Source organism: Melozone crissalis, unplaced genomic scaffold, assembly GCF_028551555.1.
Source record: "Melozone crissalis strain CALT ecotype California unplaced genomic scaffold, PUWL_Pcris_2 ptg000006l_1, whole genome shotgun sequence".
Taxonomy (NCBI): Eukaryota; Metazoa; Chordata; class Aves; order Passeriformes; family Passerellidae; genus Melozone; species Melozone crissalis.
The window spans coordinates 47,427,389-47,454,171 of record NW_026535784.1 but is presented as its reverse complement, the minus strand read 5'-3'; the positions used below and the strand labels follow the sequence as shown (position 1 = coordinate 47,454,171).

Here is a 26,783-nt window from a genome sequence, read left to right as displayed (position 1 = left end):
GCAAAATTCACACTGCTAGAGCTAAACTCTTGTCCAACTGTGAGTGTGTTTTTGATAGGGTTTAGATGCTATAAAAGTATAGCCCATGGCATTGACTAGCATTTAGACTGTAAGTGCAAACAGCCTCTAGAAATGTACTATCAAGGAGAGAGCTTTCCATTTAGAATATAACAACAGTTTTGTCAAGGAAAGAAAACACAGTCTCACTTTCTGCAACAAGCAGAAAAAAAAAAAAGCTATGCAAAGAATTTCAAGCTCTGAAGGGGGTTCCTTACTTTGGCTTTTCAGTAATGGCATTACTCTAATCCAGAGCAGAAACTCAGATCACACATTTAAGTTGCTGTTTCCATATCACCAGAGCAATGAGGATAACAGGACATAGCAGACTCCATTCATGGGTTGCTTTGAACTTTTCAATGTGTGTTTATTCTATTCAATACTGAAAACTTGTTTTTAACATTTCCAAGGAAAAAGAGGCTCTAAAAAGTTAGCTCCAACTGTTTGTTTGCAGTGCTAATTGGCATGCTTGCTTTTACAGTGAAAAATGAGTTCATTCGAGTAGAATTAAACAGCTGCTGTTAACAACTGAGCAGTAAAAAAAAATCTAGTCTTTAATTTTTCTATTTCAGGTGTTCTGTATTTAACAGTGGTTCACCTGTCATCCAGAAAGCATACAAAGGTAATTTTGTCCTGACTGATAAAATTGACACACTACATTGAAAGATTTATGTCAGTGTTTTAAGTGCAGTCAGTATGGTAGATTTTTGGAGAACTGAGGTGTCTCAGAATGTGTTCTGTTGAAAATCGTGTATGTAAAGGTGTCCATGGAGTGTTGCTGAGGGAGGCAAGGAGATCACTATGGGGAAGCCAGTTCTTGTGTTTTGCCAGCAGGCTAGCCTGGCCATTGCCCCATCAACCTCACTTTGGAAGGGTTGCAGCAGCTTTGCCAGGCTTGCCTCAGTTTCAGACCTGCCACATCTGGTAGCTGCAGCAGTAGCTTACTTCATTCTTTGTCTTACCGATTTTCTTATTTTAGTGTATTCTATACATCTTAGAGTAACACCAAATTCACATCTGATTTCCTGCTGTTTCCTTTCCCCCCGACTGCATTCCTGTTGGCATAACAAGCCCTTCCGGCACACAATACTGAGAAGGCAATTTAAATGCAGGAGAACAAAGATTCGACAATTTGAATTTTTCAGCTGTGTACTTTATACAGAAGAGCATGTTTGGCGCATTTTCCATAGGGAGTGAACCAAAGCCCTCTGTCTGCTGTACATTATTATAATGGGAAGTGTCCCTTTATGCGATCTTTAATATTTATTTTATAAGCTAACATCATGAAGGCTGAAACTCTGTCATTGCTATTTATACTGTATTTGTGCTTTGAGATAAAAAAGAAAAGCATCTGCATGGGAAAGGCTTATGGAAACGTTCATATACGAAGATTTTTCATCCTGGAGTATGAAATGCATTATATAAAAAGCAACAAGAAATCTTAATCCTGTTTATGCTTCCCAAGTTCCCTCTGGGCTTTAAATTTTTCTGACAGTGGAGACTGAACTCTTTATGAAAACATTAACGGTTAGAAAGGATTTCCACATTAAGTGAAATAAATAGTTGGATTTTATTGCGAATGAGAGTGTATAGAGTGAGTTGATTCACCTATTGCTTTTATGCACTTTTCCCACAAGGATGTAAACGGATAGGCGTAAATGTCAGGTCTGCAAAGGAACACTGTTTGGCACAGAATCTTCCTTTAACTTCTTCATCTGATTAAAATATTTTACTGATCATCCAATTAGAATTGCAGCAGCAATTAGGTAATGTTTGAAATTTGTAAGATTATTATTGAGAATGGTCCTATGCAGAGCCAGGCATTGCACTGGATGATTCTTGTGAGTTCTTTTCTACTCAGCATATTTTGTATTATATATCTATTTCTTCTCTTCTTTCCCCATATTACTTCTATATAAAAAAATTGTCTTCAGCTGAGCAGCTACGTCTCTTCATTTTGTCCCATGTGCAAGAATGATGTGTAACATGTATTCTGTCATTTTATTTCTACTGTGTAGGAGGGTATTTAAATAAAATAAATTTTAAAAAATGACTAAATATTTCTAGATATGAGCTAAAAATACTTGGAAGATTAATGTCATGGCTGTAATTTGAAAAAAATTACAGAAAGGGAATACTAGAGAAGGAACCAGTCGTGCCACATTTTAAGTCTGTTTTTAATTTTGTTTTCTAGACTAAAGACTAAAGCTAATATGTTTTTTAACCTCTCTAGAATGTGTAGTGAAATCAGATAAATCTGAGTGATGGTTTCATAAAACTAATAAATCTGGATGAATTAGTGTTGAATTTCATGATGTCATCAGGATTTCTTTCTTTTTTTTTCTTTTTGTTAATGAAAAGGTATTAAAATGCCAGTTAAACTCTCCCCCTGTTTTTGTTAAACAGTTTTTACAGATTAACTGGTTGCTCGCTGAAATGCTTTGTTTTTTATTTTGAGATCTGATATAGAAGTTCTTGGGCTGGTTTTGGCTGGGGTGGAGTTATTTTTTTCTTAGTTGCAGCGTTGGGCTATGTTTGAATTTGTTCTGGAAAGAGTGTGAGGTGGTGAGGGTGCCCTAGGAGCTGGGAGGGGACACAGCCAGGACAGGTGACCCCAGCTGACCAAGGGGATGTCCCAGACCATGTGGCATCTCCTCAGCACATACAGCTGGGGGAAGAAGGAGGGAGCGGAGATGTTTGAACTGATGGTGTTTTGCTTTCCACGTCACCATTACATGACATGGAGCCCTGCTCTCCTGGCAATGGCTGAACACTTGCCTGTCCATGGGAAGCACTGAATGAATTCCTTGCTTTGTTCTGCTTTGCTCATGTGCACTTTTCTTGCTTTACCCATTAAACTGTATTTAGCTCATCCAACAAGGTTTTTTTCACTTGGGCTCTTTGATTATCTCCCTTATCCCACTGGTGGGGGGTGCCAACTGGGGTTCAAATATGGCCCTGCTTAAGTCAGTTTTGATGAAAAGCATAATCTATGCCTGAGATTTTCATCTGTGTGTGGGTGACAATGATTTTTGGCTGTCAGTCAGGGCTTGCCTGCAGCTGTATGCTTGCCTCTTAGTTCTTAGTCTGCTTGGAGCTGTATAATATCACAGGAGATGCTGAACTGAAGTTGAGCTTAAAATACCTATATTTAGTCTCCTTTGTCGTGTCACTTACATGTGCTTTCACTGTGGGACTAGGGCAGGTTTGTAAAACTGGGTTGTGATTCCCTCTTTCTGGATTTGGGTTGTCCTCAGTGATAAACTAAGTCACAGAATTGTGTTACACCAGTTGCCTCTCATCACTGGGTACTCCAGATAACTGTCAATGTTTACACTTGCTTTCTGTTGCTCTTCAGAGCTGTCATTCTCTGTGTCAAATTGCTCTTACTGTAAATTTCTTACTCAGTTATTGATTTTTATCTTCTAAAACTGGTTCATATTGTATTTATTTATTTACTAGTGCTTCAGTAAAGGTTTTATTTTAGCTTCAGTTCCTTATGAAATGCCTGTTTGATGTTTGTCTTTCCAATCATTACTGCTACTAGGAAACAGTGATGAATAGTGGATTGATAATGTGGTGTGGCTCTTGGGCTTTGATGCTTGGTAAGATTTTTCAAAACAGAGCAATAACAGTTTGGAAATAATATCCAGAACAGAAGTCGAATTTGCTGGTTTTTTGCTTTCAAGTAGCAAAAAATACTCTTTTTTGGCCTTCTTTGCTTCCAAGCAGCCCTCCCTAAAGAGCAGGGGAAAATTGTCGTTTTGATCTTCAAACAATATTTATATATTTTTATTACTGTATTCCCCAAATGAGTTGCAATGCAGGAACCTCTTTGCCCATTTGCAAGGAGTTGTCTCACAAGCAAGTGCAAGGGGGAAGTATAAAGAAATATTAGAAAACAGTAGCAAGGAAAATTGTTCTTGAATGTCTTTGGTAGAATCAAGGAAACAAATAACAAGGCTTTTAGCCAGGTGTCTTCACCTGGAACGACTGAAATCACTCTTTGCCATCTGTCTGGCATTTCTGGAGTATGTTTGGAAGGATAGTTTGGGGGATTAGCAGCACAAAATGAGGTGATAATTTTTTTTTATACCCTCTGCTTTCACACACAAGTCCTTGAAGAAGGGAGTATTTTTGATTATATGTCCTTTTTCACTTGTTCTGCCTGTTTTCACCTGAGCCCCTGCATCGAGTCTGTGGCTGACAGCTTCCTCCCACTCTCCCCTACCTAAGTGCAGTTGGTACACCTATGCCAGCAATCTTGGATCAGTCAAGAAACAGCATTAATTACCTCATGCAGTAAATCCAAGTAAATTCAATGAGATAGTTTGGATAACATTCACACCTTCACATCATAAGTGAAAGTTGTTTTTTCATCTAAAAAGTTCCCTTCTTCAGCAGTAGCCTTTGTCACATCAGGTAGAGACCAGTATTCTGCTACATGGGGCTCGTTTTACATATCTAAAACCTCATTCTGATTTCTACAACCGCAGAATAGAGGGAGGCAAAATACACTTCTGGTTGTGATGCCCTGCAGTATTGGGTTTGGCATTGCCATGTCCCTTGTGCCTTTAGCACCAGGATAAATGATTGAGCAACACTTGACCAAGCTGACCTGTTCTGGTAGTGATGGGCCCTACAGATCCCAGTGCAAGAGCTGCCCCTATTCTGCGTTTTTTTAGTAGAAGATTTTTCAAAAGTTCCCTTTTTAAACTCTGCTTTGTCACTCAAATACTGACTGCAAGTTACCTGAAAATGGACTTTTTTTTTCCACTTAGATGTTGAAATTTGAAATTCAGTGGAGAAAGTCAGGAGAGACCACAGCAGAAGTTGCACAAATAGTGTGATAAGCTCTGAAATGCCTCAGCAGAATATGAAATTGCTTTTGATCTCACTCTTAGCTGGAACATGCACAGAGATAGACTGCAGGAACATAGGTGAAGTAGTGTCCCCCAGGCTGGGAAGAGGATGTCCTTCAACAGTAACTCCTTATATGTTCACTCTTCATGATTTTTCTTCCTCTCTAAGAAGTTACCAAGAAATATTTTATGTGTTATTAGCAGCATTTGGATGTAGGACTGCCTTAAAATTGCTGCTTCTCTAGCCAGTAGGGCTAATGAGAAGCTCAATACTTTCTTTTCATATTCAGGGAGTAGTTTAGTTTGATGATAAAATGTGCCAACTTAAGCAGTGATATAAAGTAGAATCCATATCTATGTTGTTATTAAGATTCCAAATATTTCTTATATCAGAGCAGTAGCCCCAGGTGTTATTTGTAATTGATGCTTCTAAATTTCTTCTTTTAAACTGGACACTGTGCTATTCAAAAACTTGAAGAGATTTTTCCTAGTTTAGAAAGAGAAATTTGTATTTCAGTGGCAAATAGGTTTATGTCTTTTAACTTACATTGTGTCTGAAATAAGCAGTGCACTCAGCCAGGGCTTTCATTGTTTTTGCTGACAATACCAAGAATAAAAGAGGGAACATGTACAGATACTCATAAAAATGACAGAACTTCCAGCTACCAGACATCTCTAATACTCATTTTGCACCTGTTTCTATTGATAATCTTATGGGTTACAAGCAAAAACACTAGTGGTTTGGTTTAGTTGGTTAAATTCCTGGAATTTTTTGAATAAAGAGAATGTATGTATTTTCCAAACTTCCACAGTTTTCATTGGTGAAGATAGATATAGAGACAGGTGTAGGCATATTAGTGAAGGTGTGGAATTGCTATTTTATCACTTCTGTTATTCCTTGCCATTTACAACTGTAGTTTCCCACGGAGTGTTGATGTAGTGGAGTTTAAAGCCAATTAAAATGCTAGACTTTTTTTTTTCCCAAAAAGCTTGTAGCACACAAACAATTGAAAATAAAGTAATTAAGAACAGAATGCTCAGCCTGTTGTTTTAGATGATGCTGAGGGGAAAAATGTTGTCTACACAAATAACATTACTGGTTGTCTCAGTCAGCCAAGCAGGATGAAAACAAAGTGTGGTAGAGGCTAATCAAGATAGGCCATCTAAAACTTTCTCCCTTACAACTTTTATTTGTTTCAGTGGCTGCCTCAACAGTTATATTGATACTGCTATGTCTGCAGTAAATATGCAAGTGAATTCTCTGGCTCATGTTCTGAAGAGATGATCATTTATTCTTTTGTGTAAGTTAATTGTCCTTATAGGATCCACAGGGTTCCTCCCTGTTGGTAGTGAGCTGATCACAGTTTGGAAAAGGCAAAGTCTACTCTTTCACTTAAAGGGGTGAGAATTGCAATTATTTCTTTGGTTATCCTCACTTCATTTGTTCTAAAAATGAAGTTAATATTCCTGTTGCATCAGCTTTATCTTTCCACATTTTCTCTCCTCTTCATTATTGCAAGAGAACATGGCTTGTACAATGCAAGTTTTGCATGTCAAAAACTCCACTAGCTTATCCTGAGGAGGAAGAATAAAGATATCCTACTTTTCACTGACAGTTGTAAAAATGCCAATCACAGGTCCAGTAGGATTGGACTATTTTATCTCTGTTTTCTGGTACATGGATAAAAGTGTTAGTCATCTGACTTATGACTTTTGCCTGCATTTAAATGACTTGCTTTACTCATCTCTGAATTATTCTAGTGACAGCCTTTATTCAGGAGACAACAATCTGCATTAGATTAATTATTTCTTACTGCATTTTCTGTTTTTTTTAAGTAATTAGTAATATTACAGTATTTAGTAATTTAGAAGAGATTTTTGCTTAATCTGTGCTCTGATCTAGGCATTTCTGTTTCTTTGTCTTTTTCCAACATTGCACTTGTTCCTGAAAATGAAAAAAAAAACTTGATAAAACTTGATAAATGATGTTGTGTAGAAGAAATGCCGGCTTCAACCCATCGGGGTTCATTTAGTCTGAAAAATGACACTGAAATTTCAAAATGTTGCTTCTAGAACTAATAAAAATGTCTCTAAGGGGAAGCTTATTTATTTAATTCTCTGCTGCTAGGTTTTGCTGGCAAACTTTGTGTTGTGCTATATGACTCTGGCCGAGCTGAAAATGCATTTCAGCAATATATGGACAGTAGTTCTGTTGGGATGGAGAAAAGCTTATGGATTATGCTTGGAGTTGTGTTGAAACCCTCATACGGCTGATGGTTGCTCTCTATCTCTGTTGTCAGTGTAGTTTGACTGTTCTTTATTATGTCAGTTTATTGTGCTGCCTGCATGGAACCCTTCAGGGGAAAGCTGGAGGCTTGTTGGGGATGTGTGTAAAGAGGCAATCTCCTTCCTTTGTGGGAGCAGCTCCTTTGCAGTTTTGGGAGGTTGCTGCCAGATGTTAAGTGTGGCAGATGCAGGTACACAAACTCTAGGTACCGTAGCAGACCAACCAAGTGAGATGGAATAAAGAAATTCAAGGACAGATATCCCTACTCTTCAGTATTGCTCCAGAGGAATATGAGTAATTCCTGGCCACTCAAAGAAGTGACTAAAAATATACATTCTGCATTCCATAGGACTTTAGTGCCTTCTTTCCTGTCTGAAGATTTGATCAAGCTTTCCATCAACTTGCTGTTACAAACAGTAAGAGGAACTTTAGGTTACTTGGTAAAAATCTTTATACCTGGCTTGATGCAGACTTAAAGACATGACATTTGGATTTTGGGGGCCTAAGAGCTGTATTTATTAAGTGAATGCTACTGGTTTATCTATTTTTTGTAACATCAAGAGTTCCTGTAATAAAGGTGGAACAGACTTTTTTAGCAGGATCACAACTTTATGCTGTGATAGGACAAGGTATAATGTAAAATAGAAGAAGTGTTTCAGAATAAGGGTGGTGAGGCACTGAAACAGCTGCCTAGAGGGGCGGTGGAAGTCCCATCTCTTGAATGGAAACATTCAAGGTCAGGCTGGATGGGGCTCTGAGCAACCTCATGTAGTTGAAGATATTCCTGCATGTTGCAGGGGGATTGGAGTAGATGACTTCTAATCATTCCTTAAAGCCCAAAACTGTCTATGATTTGACAGTTGTCCTCAAAATGTTCCATTGTGTGTTCAAAGTTGATGTGGTTTTTTCCTTAAAAAAATAAAACAACCCAAAAAACCAAACCAACAAGCCCAAAGTAAAAAATAAATAAAAAAACTCCACCCACAACAAAAGAAAAAGTGACTCAAGTCAAATAAACAAAGAAAAATGGCCTTGCCACAAAGGTTCAGACTCATAAGTCAAACAGTATTCAACTTCAAAGACTGTACAGTGTCTCTACGTGCACAGGTGTAGCTTTTAAATGCTTTGTTTTCTGCATCCAAAATCTATAGGGTGAGCTTTGATCAAAATGTCATGGTGTATCTGGCAACAGTGTGGGCCAGAAATTGACATTTTGTGCATTTTATTTTTAAAAATGGAATTTTTTCCAAAAGCTAGAGTCATACTGTGAGGTGCCTTGAAAATAAATGAGTTGGCAGTTCCAGTTTTAATCTCAGTCTAAGTTGAGCTACAGGCAGCAAGTTTTAACATACACTCCAATAATTATTAGGGTTGCTCTCCTGCCAAAATCAGTAACTAAAAGAATTAATTATGCTGTTATGTAATGTACATTTAGGTTTTCACAGAAGAAATGCTACAAATTCTATTATTAATTAGTAATCACACTAAATTTTAAATAACTTCCTTACAGCAACTTTTACAAGTGTGTTTTTTTCATTATCATATTTGTTGCAAGCTTTAATAAATTAATGGCACAAGTTATCGCAGTAATGTTAAATTAAGAGAAATTGCATTCTAAATATAACTGTCATTTACTGCTTAAAATTTAAAAATGTGCAGTGTAAAAGGATTTAGACATCAGGCACCCAACTCAAATAATGGGCTGTGTGTTTTTAGTGAGATGCAGCTTTTCTAAACTTGCATGGTTTTGCACAATATTGCTCTTCATGTTATCCTCAGCCTTAAACTGCAAACTGGCTCTGTAAACTAGAAGCTGCTGCAGTAACCCCATATATTCAGGTAATTCAGAGTCCCCAGACTAGAGAATGTAGCAACCAGAGAGTCAACAGCTGAAATAAGCATTGAATTTTAATATGACAGCCTCAAAACTCAGTGTTAAAAGGCAGTAGACCTGATGCCCTCAAAGTGAAGAGACAGGAGGCATTGCAGAAAGAATGAGGCTTCTGATGGGACATGGTTTGTAGGCGCTTATCTGTCAAGCAGTGTTGCATCAGAACAAAAATATTGCAAGCATGAAGAGCTGAGCTAGTATTGAAGTTTTGGCATGCTTATTTCCTCCTCTCTGCTGGTGTACAAATAAATATTTAGAGATATCTTCAGTGTGATTCAGAGATCTGAGCTTGGGTCCTTCCTAATCAACCAAACCAAAAACCATTGTCTTTTTCATTTGTCTCTGGCCTCAGTTTGACAATTCATTACATTTTTTTTTTCACAGCAGGCCACATTGTGGGGGAGAGAAGGTACAAGAAATGTTTTCTTCTGTAAAAGAGCAGTATGGAAGCACTACTGCAGTGCTCTAGTCAAATGAAATTAAATATTCTGATTATTTTTAATGAGTTATTTACAATCAAAAATAAAACCACTGAAGGACCATACTGGCAAAGTCAAAGAAATCTCCTGTAGGCAGGCTAATTTCACCAGATGATAAAATAACATGTTTCTGCTGTGGCACTTAGTGATTGATAACGTCATGTGAGAGCAAAACAATTAGGGTAATTTACACATTAATTAGTTTATTGCTTTCTTTTTGTTTGGTCTCTAATGCCTTTGTTTAAAAAATTGAGCGTGTGCTGTTGCAAGGCTTTAATTTCACTAATGAGGTTCCAAGTGCAGACATTGCAAACACCTGCCTTGTGAGTGAAAGTATTCTGTGTTAATTTGAGCCCTCTGGTTGCTTGAGAGGACACTCCCAAGGAAACAGCCCGAGGGTCTCACAATGTAGCCTTTTATCCCTGTATGTAGCTGGGAATTTTGCTTGAGTTATAGGCCTCTGTTTGTGCTGGGGGCAGTTTTTGTAAGTTGGTGTCTGGAGCTGTGCAGTGTTCAGAAGAGGAGCAGAGATTTTGCGACTTTGGAAGGTGAATGGTTCCTCAGAAATCTTTGTGCTTGTGAAGCTCTCAGACTCTTGTATTTCAAGATGATGGAGTGTGAGCTGTTTTTTCACTGAAGCAATAAACTAGCACGGGTGCTGGAATTCTTGTGTTGTTTTGTTGCTTTTGTGTGGCTCACACTTCCCTAATGCTCCCCAAAACTATAAAGAAGAACACAATATAACCTTCAAAAAAACAGCTTGTAGAGAGATATCTCCAGGCATGACTATGTAGTTAAATACATGGTCTGGTTTTTTTTTATAAATTATGTTCCTGAATCCATTACATGCTTTCAGTTATTGGTCATAAAAGGGGATTTAACATAAAAGCTTTTTTAATGTTCACATTAGGCTCCAACTGTTGTATGTGATAATGAAAAAGGGTGGATTTTAAAGGTGCAGTTTCCTCCTGACATATTTGTAAAGTTTGCTACATACCATAGGTGGATGGTATCCTCTGAATTTAGATGCAACAGTTTTCTACTCCTTATTGTAAAACTGCTAGAGGGAAGGGAGAAGGGATACATTGGTTTCATCATATATTTTCACCAAAATAGAAGCCCATTGTGTTGATTCCTTTGAAGAGTATTGAAAGGTATCCTCACTCTTGAAAACTGTGTTTGTAGTTAGTGGGTATTTTGGAAATAATGTTCTGCTACTGACTTTATATTTCACTATATGAAAATATAGAGTTAATGCTAAATTTTATAGTTACTAGTTGGACTTTCCTGAACACCCACACAGTTTTAAATACCTAATTGTTGTACAGGGCATCCCTTAACTGCTCAGCTCCTCTGACATTTTCTTCTTTCTCTGAGTCTCTACCATCTAATCCTGTAGGTCTGGGCATTTTTGTTAATGGAGGAATGTATGTGGCTGTAGCATGATAACTGTAGGATGATTCTTTAGATGTCTGTATCTGGTTTTAAGCCCTGGCAGAAACTTAGACATTTCTGTGAGTGAATCCAATTCAGGAAGATGTCCCTGAGTCACCTGATGAGGGGAAGACAGGCAGAGTTTGGGATCAAGGGAAAGATGACAGAATGCTGAAGGTATTTTAGTAAATATTAATTGGCCCTTTTTTAAATCTGTTATGCATCTCAGATGAACCTCTTGGCCAACACAAGCGATAATGAATTGCTTGCTTGCTCCACAGAAGTGTTTTTAATGCTTAATAGCTCATCAAAAGATAATATCTTGGGTTAGGCTGTAATAATATGATTAGGTGCTTCCCAGGTACTTAAACACCAATTCAGATAGGTCTTGAAGTGAGTGGCTTGTCTCCTTTATGAGGTATATGAATTTTCCACTTAATTTTCTGGTCTCACTGGAAATCCATCTTAGTCTGTCTTGCCCATATCTGTGAATTCTATTTAGCACTAAGCAAACATAACCTTTCCTGTTAGCATACCAATTTTCCCACTAAAGCCTATACTAACAGTTCAGTACCTTCTTATTGAGCACAGAAAATTGCTTGCCTTTTCCTTCTTTCATTTAAAATGCACATAATTTTGATCAGTATTTCATAAAGTTTTGATAGCAAAAAATACTACCTGTAGCAGGAAGCTTTTGACAGTTTGTTTTCAAGTAATGAAACCTAGTTTGGTAACTGAATGAAAGGAGTGTACCACTTGTGCTTCTTGGAAGGCAGTCATCAAATCCAATATCCATTGTGATTTTACAGGTTTTTTTTTTTTAAATCTAGTAAAAGCTTTAAAGTTTAATGTTGCATCTGCACATTTTCTAAAGGAAAGACTGAAGCATTTAGAGCAAAGGTGAAGAGAAATGTTGTTCTGATCTAGAAGGTGACAGTGACAAAACAGATTTGCCCCTCATTTTTTCCCATTTCTCCCAATAGTATCAAGTTTTCTGGACATGTTTCAGTCAGTGCCTGTTGTTAATGATTAGATTAAAATGTTGTGGTTCTAGTCCCAGGTCAGCTGAGGTGATCCCATTGTGTGGAGTGCATTTGGAGTGAGACTCAGAGAGAGCACCTAGTGTATTCAGCCTTAGTCTGTACTGAGGCAGCATCCAGCCAGAAGTGTGTTGTTTTTACAAACACTGCAATGTCTGCAGGGAGATGTATCCTTTGTCCAAATAAAAGAATCACAGGGTTGGAAGAGAGCTTAAAGATCATCTAGTTCCAACTCCCCTGCCATGGACAGAAATAGGCAAAATTTATTTTGTTTTTTATATCCTGAACAGAGACATAGTGTTAATTAGTAGTTGTAAAATGGTTTCAAGAGTGAGCTCCTGCTGACTTGTTTTTTTCAGGAGGTGGGGAGGAATTTAAAAAGACTGAAGCTGCCAAAGTCTCAGTGCCAAGCCAGCCTCATTTACTTTTGCTGGTTTGTCTTTGTTGCTTTACTTACTACTGCTCTCTTAATATTTGAAAGTGAAAAAGCCCTGCTGGTCTTTTCCAAATAGCTATTATTTGAAAATTATCTGATTATTCATTACATTATCTTACTTTATTTTTTACATTTAAGTTTTCCTAATAGGTTCCAGGAGGAAGAAAAGGGCTGAAGTTTGAAGTGTTGTGTGCTAGATCAGGGGATATAAACAGAGCTGTTAACTCCTGTGGAGTTTTGAGAAAGAAATGCTTGACAGGCCCTTAAGAGCAGTACTTTACCAGCAACTGAAAGATGGAGGGCTTTTAAAAATTTTTAAAATATTTTTAAAATAAAATTTGATCTGTATTGTTGATCACCATGTTCTAGCCAAAGTATATCTTTATGACTGTGATATAAACCTTGGAAAGAAAAGCCATTTCAATGGAAAAGGTTGACAGTCTCTTAACTTAGAGTCGCACTGGCCATTAGAGTTTGTGTGCACACTTGTGTGGGAGTGGAGAGTTTGATAGTGACAGATACTGGATATCATTTCTCTGAAAGGCTGACCTTGAAAAATCATAGCATCAATAGAGGATCCACAGCTCTCAAAGCTGTAAAATGTCAAACAACGTGTACTTTATGACACACTGATGTACAAGATTGTGAAATCTTACCCCTGCAGCTTCTGAAGCAGTTTCTGTTAGAACAGAAGCAGTGTTGGGAAACTGTGAGACAGAGAGAGGTAGAAATTTTGATGCCAAAGAATGCTAATACAGGTAATTAGCCAAGTGTTTAAGTTCTGGTTAGCTTTTTATCTTAATATTGCAAAGCCTGTGTTTTCAGAACTGAGTGAGGAGTTTGCCAATTTTTTTATCCTCCCTGACTACGTCTTGAGAACATTTAGGCACCTAGCAGGACATTATTTTATATCTTCATTGTAATATTTAGGGACGTGCTTTTTAAAGTCTTTGCCTTAATTCTGCTAAATGTGGTGAGGGGCCTTTGCTTTTTTTTTTCCAAAATATGTCCCTGTATTTCGGTAGTGAACTGTTTGGGGTAGAACATTTCTCTTTACTAGATGATATTAGTAGGAGATCACTCAGAGATTAAGATTCAGTATGGGATTATAGTAGGTTTTCACAGGTAATGTACTTCATTTTAGGAGAGCCACAGAGTGCTTCAGACTGCATTTTGGAAGTATTTGAGGTAGGCAGCTTTTCTTCTAAAAAGCAGAAGCAATTGCTCTTACATGTCTTACGTGGGCCAGCTGAGGAATATTTATCAAAATAATAATTAGTTAATTCTGAAGCAGGAAGACCTATTTACTGTTAATGAAGAAAAAGAAAATTCTGGATGGGAGAAAGCCTTCAATTCATATTTCTTTCTAGATTAATATGAAATAGGATTTCAGGACATAACCTCTGTAGGAAACTAAAAACATCTTTCTTCTAATGTAAAAGGATGGGCCAAGCTATAGACAAATGAGAGCTACTTGTTTTTTAGAAAAATTTACCAAGACCAAATTTTTATGTGTTTGTATGTATGTATGACATCTACAACTATATATATATGTAAACACACAGAGAGAGCTATAAAAATACATGTGTGTATATACATGGTGTCTTGATGAATATTTACACACACAGCTGCACACTTAAACACTGCAGATTAGAGATTTAAGGCTTTTTCTAAGACCCTGCTTTAGAAGATAAGCCCTGAGGGAAGAAAGAAAGTGTGTTCAGCTCTTCTCATAGAGTCTGGGGTCTTATGCTTGGCATTCAGAGCCTTCCTGATGCCAACAGTGTTACATGGGTTCTCCTCTGTTAAGCTGATATCAAGAGAAGCAGACTCAGGGGAACCAATTGTATTAGTTTAGGCTAATTCTGATTTAGCAACATCTTGAGCACTGCTGATGAAAACTAAGAAGATTAAAGTCCACATAATCTGGGGATCTTTATGTAAGTGAAGTTCAAATTACCATAAGCTCTTCAAATCATTGATCTGAGGATCAGTAAGAAGGGAAGAATGACTTAAACAAGCTCAAGCTGCAAATCCATGTCTTTGGGTCCCCTTTCTTTTTTTTTTTTTTTCCTTTCCTTTTTCCTCTCTTTTCCCTTCATTCCTATTTTTTAATAAAATGCTATAAGAATTCTTTCATAAGGGAAAATTCCTTTTGTTCTACCTTCCTAGGGAAAAGGAGCTTTCAAAGGATCTGCACAACTGTGTCTCTTAATCAGTTAACATGTGGTTACATTGGATTGATGGAGGCTATTAAATGCTGAAAGCCACTGATTGATTATTTTAATGCTAGCATACTATTTCAATAAAGACTGCTTTTGAAATAGAAATCTGCCTTAATGGCACTCCCATTTTACTGACTGTGGATATTGTAGCTTCTAATTCGTTGTATCAATTAGGAATGAGGGAGTAGATTTCTGATGCTCAGTGGATATGTCCAGATATATAAGAAACAAGCCAGCAGGACCAAAGTACGAAGTACCCTTGAGTTGCACATGTTTTCAGTGTATTTAATATTTACAGACTTGTAACAAGGTTTCTGTGGATTTTCTGACCTTATGGTGGCAGTAATTCTACTAACATTGTGTCCTTTTCTCTGTTATCATTCACGGCTCCATTGCAGTGCTCAGGGATTTGAGGTGAGCTCTATATGGGATGGTACTTGAGTGCACATCTGCACCACTGACATCCTCCAGAATGGAGTGGAATAATCCAATTTACCTGTAGTGGCAACCAAACCAGGCCAGGGAATCATTGGGAAGAGTGGTAACGGGGTTGGTTTGAGCCATTTCAGAAGCGTTTTGAAACTGACTTCCAGTGCTCAGAACATTTTCAGGTGTGGCTTTGTTGAAGTAGGAACTTAGCCTGTGTGTATGGCAGGTGAATTTAGAGCTCACGTTGTAGCCATGTATTTAAAAGTGGCTGAATTGCCTTTCTGAAATACTGTATGTTGATAGTATTATGTAGTTAATGTTGTCATTTACAGGAAATACATTGCTTTGGTCATTAAAATAGAACTTTTGAGGCTTTTTTCCAAGGACTTAAGAAGTTTGTCATAGATAATATTTGGCTCTGAAATGTTTTGATTAAAATAAATGCATGTTAGGAAGGTCAAGGTGTCTGGCCCTCTGTAAGGAGCTCCTGCACTACCAGTCAAGAAACCAGCCCTACTCCAACTTCAGAGGCTGAGATGCCTTACTAAAGTGAAAGTTCTAATTTAGGAAGAATTGGGTTGTTTTGGGTTTTTTTCCCTTTCTAAATGTCTATTGCTGCTTTGAGATGAATTGCAGTGGATTACTGCAATGATAATGTAACAGACCACCTAGAAGCTGATAATAATGAACTTGATGGAATACCTTTTCTGGAACAAAGCTTAAATGAGCTTTTTTTTCTGCACCAAGTAGAATGAGTTGTATCAGAGAGTGCAGAGTTTTTCTGTCACAGATCAGTTAAAGTCCCTCTGAACTATCAGGAAGGGCTGTATAACCTGAATGCTTTCTGTGTACCATTGAACTCTGAGTCACCATTTTCAAGAAACAGCTGAGTCAGATCTTAAACTCTTAAGACTGTGAGTGGTAATGTATTGTTGCAGTGCTTTTCTTACTTTAGTGCAAGATTCTGTGTTTGAAGAGATGGTAGTTTTATGTGTTGAACAGTGCGATAGCAACGTGAAACCCACTGAAGTAACTGAAAATATTGTCTTTATTTGAAATTCAGAATTGCTATATTTCCAGTACATCTATAGCTTATACATAAACAATGTATCTCTTCCAGAGGGGAGGACAGTTTTCCATGAATACCACTTATTTTCTCCTGACAGGAGAGCAGGGCATGGCTGGTGATACCAGGGTCTTCTCTCTGATGATGGACATTAAAAGACTCGTCCTGGGAGACAGTACTTCTCAAATTGGCTCTTTCTCAGGGGCAGGATGGGACCCACACAGAATGCCTGTAGAGGAATATGAGGAAGATGAAACTGCAGTGGGAATTATGAAGTGAATGTATAGAATATTTCAGGAATAATCTGCCTTCTAGTCTGCAGGTGCTGGGTGGGGAAGAAAGAGAACCTTCTTGTTTCATCTTAATTTAAATAATGTGCTTTTTCTGGATACATACATCTTATGCAAGTGTAGATTCCAATAGTATGCATATGTCTTCTTTTATAAACCTTTAAAAGTGGTCTATGTTATGAGACGTCAGTTTCATAAGTTGTTTTTTCTTTGTGTGATTTATTCCTGGATCTTGTTTAAAGGCTATAAAACAGCAGTGATTTAATATCCTTCAATCAAAAGCAACTTTACAATCCACCTCATGTTTTTATTTTAAAAGTTGCAAAATGCTCCATTCAAATATGTTTCAGTGCATTATAAAATTAAAACAGACTAATTTTTGTTCTTTTCTGAGTTGAAGAGCCTGAAATTTTAGTTCCATTGGCCAACATGAGGATCTGTGTGTGTGATCTCTGTGGTACATGGCTTGATCTAACATGGTTTTTTACTGCATATTACATAGCTTTCAAAATATAAAAATGAACCATCCATAAAAGATAGTTATAGTATCCTAATTTTCAGTTTTTAGTATGATAGGGAATTGCTTAAGAAATCACATTAATCTGGTTTTGTCTGTGGATCCTATGAAACTAAAGCTAAGGAAAGTCTTATGTGGGAAAATGTTCTTTGTCCTTCCAAACTATGGCAGAATCGGTTTTGTGTTGCATAAAAATTCAAATGAAATGGAAAATTGGAACAATATTTTAAATGAATAATAATTGTGATTTTCTTCACTGCTTGTGTGCTAGCATCTTTAATTGTACTGAGTTAATTTAGTGTGACTTTCTTCATCATGGGAAAAATGATTAGATTACTTGTTCTGATATTAAAGGAAGATAGTGTGTAAGCAGGAAAATAATGATCTTTCATTACCTTTCAAGTCCATCAAAATCTCTGTGTCTTTAATTGATTCTCACCCACAACTTACTGGGTTTTTTTGTTTCATGTTCTGCTTATATAGCTTTAGTAGTAACTAAAACTAAGAGTGATGCAGATTAATTAAATTCCATATTCTGTTTTATACAGTAGCAGGTTCATCTTATGTCACTGGGCAAGCCCAGAAGGGAGGGGTGGGTTTGTTTGTTTGTTTTTTTGGGTTTTTTTCCCAGTTTTCGTTTCTTTCTAAGTTTTAAGTCAACGTGCACAGAAGATTATGATTTGACTTAGCTTCTGAAAGTGCATGACAGATTCATTTTTTTGTAAAGCTCAACTGAAATATAATATACCTGTAGAAGTTGTGCCCATAGGGTATTTTGTTTTAAGAAAATTACTTTCTTTTGTAGGGCGTGAGCTAGAACATGGTTTTAATTCCTGTAGAATATGGTCCTTATATAAATGTGTATTTTATTGCTAGCACCATATGGCTACAAGTATGTTATAAAGGCCGTTCATAGTAGTGGGCTCTATAAGCAAATGTATGTGTCTTTAACTTCAGAGGAATTACCACCCCCAAATTATTAGTTCTTTTTCATATTTTAGTGTTGACCTTTCTGTTTTCTCTCACAAGGAATCTGTCCTTGAAGCTGTCGAAGGAGGTGGAGCAAGGAGAAGCCAGGCACCCCCGTGTCAGCCAGCTGGCTGGCAGCCCGTCTGTGGAGTGGCCTTTCACTGGGCTGGAAGAAGGTGGGGGCATTGAGTCTCTGCCCTTCAGACTGATGCTCCAAGACTGCACGGCTGTCAAGACATTGCTTCTGAAAATGAAGAGGGTTCTGCAAGAGGTAATCACCCACTTATTTGTTAGATTAATATATTTCGGCATTAATGAACTAAGCAGCAGAAAAGGGTCAGTAAAGTTTATGGACTTAATGTATTTTAATATGTCCTGAATACATGGAATTGATGCAGAAGTATAAATAGTCATGCCTCAACATGGTGAAGGTCAGAAAGTTTATACTTGAGCAGAATTTAAATGATCCTACTATCTTGCTGTCCAGAGTGTAAAGCTTTTTTTGAGCTTTTACTAAAATGGGGACAGGGGAGGCCAACTGCTTCTGGTAAAAATACATTTTATTGTTTTCTTTCAGCATTTTAGAACTTTTCAGTTTTCCTGCTAAATTTGTTATCCATTATGAAGTCACATGGAAATAATTTAGAGGAGAAATGCAAAGGAAAAAAAATCTCTTAAGTAACAGTACTGAAGTCAGTACTCTAACTCAGCCAGCTTGAGTTTGTAAATGATGGCTGAAATCAGATATTGTAGGCCATTCACTGGGCCACTCTGAACAATTTCAAGAGTCCTGGCTTGTCTTGTCCTGATATATTCTCCTGCTTTCCCTATGGAATGCTGGTGTTGCTTTGAAACTTTTCTTTTCTGTTTGTCTTTAGAGAAATAAAATTATTTGGGGAGTTTTTTTAATACTTTCCAGCTGTGGAGTCTTTACTCTGGTATACACTGTGAACTTTGATTTTCATTGTTAGAGAATTGCAGTTTGCGTTTTGTTTTGATCTGCAAGAAGTTTTTTTGTTTGTTTGTTTCTATTTATGTAGTTCATAGAAATACAGAATAATTTATGTGCAGAGTGCTCTCTAGAGGTCTACCTTCTCTACTCAAAGCAAGGCCAACTCAGGAGAGGTTGCTCAAATCCTTGTCCACTTAGACTTTTGGTGCCTTAATGGGGTCTCCATATAATCTCTGAGTAACCATTCCAATATGTGACTACATCATTGTTAACTTTTTTCCTGAAGATGAAAACAGAATTTATCCTGTTGAAGTTTCTTATAATGAAGATTGAAAATAAATTGAGGGGTTTTACTGCTCACTTCTAGGTCATCTGTATCTAAATTGAACTGTTGTCCTATCTGAAAAGATTTGTCAAAGGTTTAGCCATGGTAGTTTGCAATTAGTCCTCCTAACAGCATGGTTTTGCTCATTGGCAAGCCCCAGGGTTTCCAGTTTCACTAGGAGCTTGATCTGTACTGTATGGATCCGTAATCCCCTTCTGAGTTACTGAATCCAGAATTGAAATAATTAATTCCCCATTAGTTGCTTTTTTATAGAATGTGAGAATATAGAGTGAATTTAAAGGAGTCGTAACTTCATTTTTTTTGGAAGTAAATAAGAATTATGAAATTGTGACATAGCATTCTAACATTCAGGTGGTGATGTAGGCAGCATTCTCTGTTGCTTTTAGTGTGAATAATTCTGTAATGCTCAGAAAAGGTCATTCTTGCCATGATGATAAGTGTAAGAATTTTAGTTTTAAGTTAAGAGTTCCGTTAAACTTGTGTAAGAATCTAGTGTTATTTTCTGTTTGGAAATGTGCTGTACCTCTCAGTACTTCATCTCTAAAAACAATCACCAGGTGATCTCCACAAAAGGAACATAAGGTATTTCATATGACTCACTGGAATTTCATGCCCACTCACTAATACCTCCTTATGTAACTCATTGATCTTATTTTTTTCATCCTAATAATTCAGTCTTTTACTTGTTTGTTCCTTTGTACTATATAATTTTCATCTCCCCAACTGGCTATAGCACAGTGTGTCTCTGTATTTTTCTTTTTGTCTTGGCCTATGAAATCAAAATGGCCTTTTCCTAATCCTATGTTTGGATGTCCATATGTGCTGTTATTTACCTTGAAAGAACCTGAGTAGCTGTTTTGAACAATCAAGGACATGACCCTGAAATATGTTAAAATTTTATATTGAAATGACACAACTTGATTATCTTCAGATATTCAGACATTTATGTGTTTATGTCACTTCTAAATTATTAGTGAAAGATTATAGGAAAATATAATCCCATAAAATTGAAATATTGTACTGAAGAATCTGATAAATAAGTCATCTGAGCATACATAGCAGACAGTTTCCATGGAGAAGATCCCTTACTTCCATTGAAACTAGGTGTAATTTTTTTTCGTCCAAGAATCACTTCTGCCCCAACCAATATTATAAATCAAACTCAAAACAGTACAGAATAAAGGACATAAAAGAAAAATTCTTTCCGTACTGTGGAATGCTCAGGCATTTTTAGATGTAGAAAAGCATAGTCTCTGGCAGTCTTTTATAGAATTGAAATATTCTGTACTTGCAAGAGTGCAAAATAAGATTATATATTTATAAAAATAATAATATATCACATGTTTTCATCCACTTAAAAAATATACAAAGTGTACGAATGTCATGGGGAAAATTATATGGATTACCACAAAAAAAAAGTTGCACTATTTCTGTTTTATAGCTGATATTACCCATGGAAGAAGGAGTTACAGTAGTGTATACCTCTTTATTGAAAAATAACATGCTAATTGAGTTAAAATATTAGCCCTGTTATTCAATGTAATCCTTCTTCTTAAGCACTGAGCACTGCTTCTAAGGAATAATTTAATTACGATCTGCCAAAATGTAATACTGGCTAGTAAAATATGCTTTTTTGCTGCAGTTGCTTGTAATTGAAGCATCTAAATGGAAAAACTGCACACAATATATGCTATACTGTGCAGCAGACTTACAGGCTTGTTATTAGTCTTATCTTGAAAAGGGAAATTGAAGACATGGCAGTAACTTTCAAGATTGAGAATGTTATTTAGTAAAAAGGCTAATGAATGATCGTTCAATTAAGAGAATTAATTACCATTTCACTTTCAGTGAAAAAGCCTTGAAAATGTCTACTAGTAATTCTTTATGGGTTGGGCCATGCAAGGCTCGAAGGCAGGCTGTTACCCAGGGTTTTGGGAACCTCACTGAACTAAGCTGGGTAGTCTGGAGGGCCCTGGCATGTGAGGAAACTCGGTGATTTTCCAAGTGCTCCGGAAGATCTCTCTCAATCTTGTCTGCAGCTTTTTCTCATGGATGTTCCGTTTGACAGACAAATCTCCGATAAATTGTGTAACCAAGGCCTGTGGGATACATAATTCAATGAAAAAGTACTATCAGAGAATTACCCATATTACCCAGCATGGGCAGCTGGATAAAAGCCACTTCAGCACAGCGGACAGTGCAAACTGTTTTGCAGCCTGTCCATGATTTTGTGGTTTCCCTTTTCTCTCCAGATCTTGGATGTTTATTTTGACTGCTTGTTTTTTGGGTTTTTTTGGGGTTGTTTTTTTTTTTTTTTTTTAATTTTCTCAAAGTCTTTTTGTCAGTAGTAAGTGCTCTCATTTGAAAGAGAGAAGACAAGAAATTCGGAGTTGGATGAAATTGGGAGCTTTATCCACCCCTAAGAAATTGATTCTTTACCTTCTCACTTGAGACAGGCCTCTCTGCTCTGAATGTTTCTTCATTTATTCTGTCATTTTTTTTCTCCCCCATTTTGAGGGGAAAGTATAGAACAATTGATGTTCTGTACTTCCTATGTTTTATAATGTTTCTGGCAACCGATTGTGTTTGGCCAATGAGCTTCTGAAAACTAGACTACAGCTTCTTTCTCACTCATTGCTATCAGCAATAATGAATATATAACGCCTCTTAACCAAGCAATATGTTGGCTTTCCTGCACTCTTCCAGATGAGAATGAAATTATTTCCATCTGTTAACTTTTTTTACGGCTTGAGAATCAATTTCTTATAGCTAGCTTAGGCAGTGTTGAAGTCTGGCTAATCGAGGGGACATTTAAGGGCTTTGCTTTTTTAAAAATCTTTGGTCAAACACTTCAGGCAGAGAAATAGGAGCAAAACTTGTATGGCTTTGGCTTTGTGCCTAGCAAGAGAAGGTCTTTATGCTGAAATAAACAAAATGGAAAAATGCAGTTGTATTGGGAAGGAATCCATGCAGTCGGTGATAATGGGATTTTGTTCAAACTTTAGTTGTTGAGCTTGTAGATTAATTTTACTGAGTGCCATAATAAAAAGAGAATCTCTAGGCTTGTAGAAATAAGGTCATATTTTCCATGTATTCTTTATGAAATATATAGTTTATCAGCTGCATAATTCTACTTTTAGGTATTTTTAAGGATCTGTCAGAAGTGACCTTACTGGTTGCTTATCTAGAAGGCTAAGATATGTTGTCTATGTGTTTGTGTAATTTGGAATATAAATTATTCAGCCCATGCTTTTTTTTCTTTGGTGCTCTGCAAAACACCATGAAGGCTATGGAGTTTTAGCTAATTGCTACAATTAGCAATAGGGCTAAGTCACTTTGGACATAGATTGCATACTGTGTTTTACTAATTAATCATTTATTTTACTGAGGGAAATTGCAGTTGCCTGTGGCTGTCATTAAAAGTTAATGTGTCCGATACAGTGTCTTTAGATTACACTTGGAAAAAAAACCTCAAAAAAAAAGAGAAATGTGGAAAATTCTGTCAAAATTGCTGTGAGAAAGGGCCATTAGTGTTGCCTGAGATCAGTGGGGCAGAGTGATAGCACTCAGGCTGCAATTAGTCTATCAGATATCATGGGCTGCATTACTTCTCCCCATGCATCTTTCACCTCATCAGTAAAATAAGCATAATTAGAGTCCCCTTTTATACTGCACTTGCAATCCACTGATGGAAAGTACTGAGAGCAAGCTAATTGCTGTTTGCTAATTGCTGGTCAATATGGAATTGGCCTTAAACTATGTTTTTTAGAGACGTTAAAGCATTTCCTTCTGTCCTCTATGAAATGTATTATATTTGCTAATACTGTGTTAGCCATGCTAGGAACTAATTGCAAGTTGAATACACTATAAAATACTGCAGATTTTCTTCCTTTAAGTAACTTTGTAATTAACCACTGTAGCATTTCTGCTTTATTCAACAACTCTGCATCTAATGCAGTCCCTTTTATCAAGTAAGTCATGCTGGAAATTGGTAGTTCCTTCATTTCATGGTATGTTGACACTGCATCTACTCATAAATTTAAGTAAATACTGATGAAAGTGTACTAGATTTAGTAATAGAATTCAAATTTATCACGTTAAATTGGCTTTTTCACTTGGGAATATATGTTGGCGTACCCATGCCCAGCTGGTTGCAAAGACACACAGAGCACCCCATACTTGCACTTCAGGTGTTGCTTTTTTCTAGGAGTGTATCTCAGAGCAGTAGAGAATATTGGGAACAAGTGGATATAATCAGGTATTCACTTTGGCAGTGAAGATTTTTTTTCCAAAATTACTCATTATAGGGTATTTAATAACAATGAACAAACCCAATGTCAGTTATTTAGTTACACACTTTTAAGGTACAGGAACAATTCTGTCCATTCCGTGTGATGGCTCTTAAGCAGATCCGGCACCAAGCTGACAGGCCTGTAGACTCTGGGAGCCTCCTTCCAGCCCTTTTTGTAGAAGAGCATTGCATTGGCTGACCTTCAATCAATTGGGACCTCCCTTGCAAGCCAGGACAAGGGTGACTGATTGAAAATGGCTCAGTGAGCTCTTCCACCAGCTCCCTTAATACCCTTGGGTGGAACCTGCCTGGCCCCATGTGGAGGGATAGAATGTAAGAAAATAAAGACAGTGCAGAAGGTAGTCTCACACCTGAGGAATTCCAGCTGTACTAATCACCAGAGATTAGGAACAGGCCTGCCCTTAACAGGCCACAGCTGTGTCCAATAAGAAGGTGAGTGCTACAAAAGAGTGGGTTAGCTGGGTGAGAAGAGTTGGAGTTTGTTGGCTGGGCTATGAAGAAGAAGGAGTTGGTGCTGGGAGGAGTTGCCTATGAGAAATCATCAAGAAGGTACGGAACTTTTGCAATAAGTTGGCAACAGCCCCATAGATGTGTGCATGTCTAGCAGGAGATCACCTGGTGATTGTTTTTAAAGATGAAGTACTGAAAGGTACAGCATGTTTCCCAACAGAAAATAACACTAGATTCTTACACAAGTTTTACTGGAACTCTAAGTTAAAACTAAAATTCTTACACTTATCATCATGGTAAGAATGACCTTTTCTGAGCATTGTAGAATTATTCTCACTAGACGCAACCGAGAATGCTGCCAATATCACCAGGAGGTTGCTGGCCATTGCCCCTTGGATTATGATGGTTTCATTCTGCTCCCTGCCATTGTCTTCCAGCTCTGAGGACAATTGATCTTACTAATAAAGATGGATGCAAAAGCAGCATTAAGTTCCTTATCCTTTGTCACTTTGTTTCCCCCTGCATACAGTAAAGGATAGAGAGTCTCCCAAACCCTTCTTTTGTTGTTTATGTATTTATAGAATTTTTTTTTTTTTTATGGCAGTAGCCAAATGAAGTTCTCATTGGGTTTTGTCCTTTCTCCCAGTGTAACCTCATGAAGTCTCTGGAGTCCTCCTGAGTTTCCTGCCTCTTCTTGCAAAGATATTAAACTCTTTTTTTTTTTTTTTCCTGAAGTTCCAAAGCTTGCTGTTCTGCTATGCTGATTGTCTTCCCTGCCAGTTTGTCCTTTGGCACATGGGGATGGGCTGTTCCTGTGCCATTAAAATTTATTTCCTTAAGAATGTCCAGCCTTCCTGGACTCCTTTTCTCTTAAAGATCTTTGTTCTTTATAAGAGGTGCTCCTGGACAGTGTGTTTATTTGTTGGCACTCTTGGAGTACTTTAGAGTGTGAGCTTACAGGTTGGGATGGGTGCACAGCTCTGGGCCTCTGTGGAGTCACACCAATCCTGGCTCAGCAAAAAGACCTTCTGAATTGGTTCAGCTCAGTTACCAGTTTGTTATTGCCCATGCTCACGTTGAAACTCTGTTGAAGGCTACATTCAGAATGCTTTTGAGCCACACTTTGACATTATCAGTCTGAAATGAATACCCTTAATTTTTAATACTGAAAATGGAAAATTTCTCTGTTTCTGTTGTCTTTGTTCTGCCACTGGCTTAATGGCCTAATCTTTGTAGATTGCATGTGTCTGTGTGCCACAGCCTCACTGAAACCAGGCTGACCATGAAACAAGGTATCTTCCATGTGTAGAGGTGATTGTGATAGAAGTATCTGCTCCATGTATTCAGAAAGCAAGTGATGAATTTTCTTATTTCTTCAGTGGTTGTCTGAGTGAAACATTTTCATACGGCAGGGCAGTGTGGTCCAGGTCAGCACAAATTTGCATAGATTGTGCCCCAGCTACCTCAACAAGCCAGGTCTTAGCAGCGCCTTGGAAATAGGCATTAAAAATAGTAATCCTATTAATATGTATTGTTGCTACATCAGCAGTTCTGTGCAATTGGCTGTGATTAACCTGTGGCTGAACACCGTAAAATTATAGCTGTTGCAGAACTGAAACCATTTTCTCATTTAGTACTTCCATGGTTTTGATCAGTTGCTGCAGGTCAGTCAGGCAAATCCCACCAGTGGAGCTGATCACACCAATTGCGTTTTGGGATAAATCTTCAAATACCAAAAAGTGCATTGCAAAATAATGAGCAAGTGGTGGAAGAAATCCAGAATGTCTGCAAGAGTCTATAGAAGGAATTGATTATACTAAGTTATTAGGGCTTATGAGTAATTTTAGTTAAATGACAGTAGATAGATGGAAGAATTTCTGATAAAAACATATGTAATACTGCCAGGCCTAACAAATTTCCCAATACAAATTTCCAAATTACCCAGTTTTTCAGGTTTTTTTTTAAGGAAAAAGTGATTGAAAGTAGGAAAGGGATGCAGATGAGTGCACAGCATCTAAGCTTAGTTTTAATTGATTTCCCTGCAAATTTATTATTGTTATGAAAATACCAACTCATCAAATAGTTTTGTAATTTACCAAGAGCATTTGATACGAGTTTTATAGCTGGTGCCATTACCTTCAAGTCCAATAGGTTAAAACCAAAAAGAATTGTCCTCATCTAAATAGTCTCTCAACTTCTGAAGTCGTACATTATATTCCTCCTCTGTGTTAAGGTTTTTTTCTTCCTCATGATAGGTTTCAGAGTCTTCCTGGCACTGAGAAATGACTGGTTCTATAGATAAAGCAGTGAAGCTGGTAATATGCAACTGTTGCTGTAATTTGGTGTAAGAAGAATTACAATTGCTGTAATTGCTGTTCAAGAAGAGTAAAAAGTAACAGATAAAAATGTAGGTCTAATACTCTGGCAGTGGAGTGCCAGCTGTCCATGTAGTTACCCGTTTCAGTATTTGTGTTCATATATGACCATCAGGATGATTATGCAGAATTTAAATTTGATGTCTAAATTGTCTCTAATGCCTTGGTCATCCAGAATTTCTGAAACAAGAGAAAGGAGTCACAGGAGAAATTCTCACAATTTGTAGCATAGCTGAATCCTGGTATAGCTCTGTACTGCAGGTTTGTTTAATGTTTTCTCTGCACCCTGCATTCTATTAGTTATCAGAACAGTGCTGATCATTTTTCTAGTGGGAGAAAGAAATATATGAGAAATGCTGATACAGC

At 37.3% G+C, this 26,783-nt stretch overlaps 1 protein-coding gene across 2 annotated transcripts in view; it reads left to right on the top strand.

The window, feature by feature from the left end:
- The window catches only part of CCSER1 (coiled-coil serine rich protein 1), a 603,805-nt gene that overhangs the window by 222,949 nt on the left and 354,073 nt on the right, over positions 1 to 26,783 (top strand). For both annotated transcript variants that reach the window (XM_054294825.1, XM_054294832.1), the window contains exon 6: positions 18,043 to 18,253. In XM_054294825.1, coding sequence (XP_054150800.1) covers positions 18,043 to 18,253 — 211 coding nt within the window. The remainder of the gene's footprint in view (positions 1 to 18,042; positions 18,254 to 26,783) is intronic.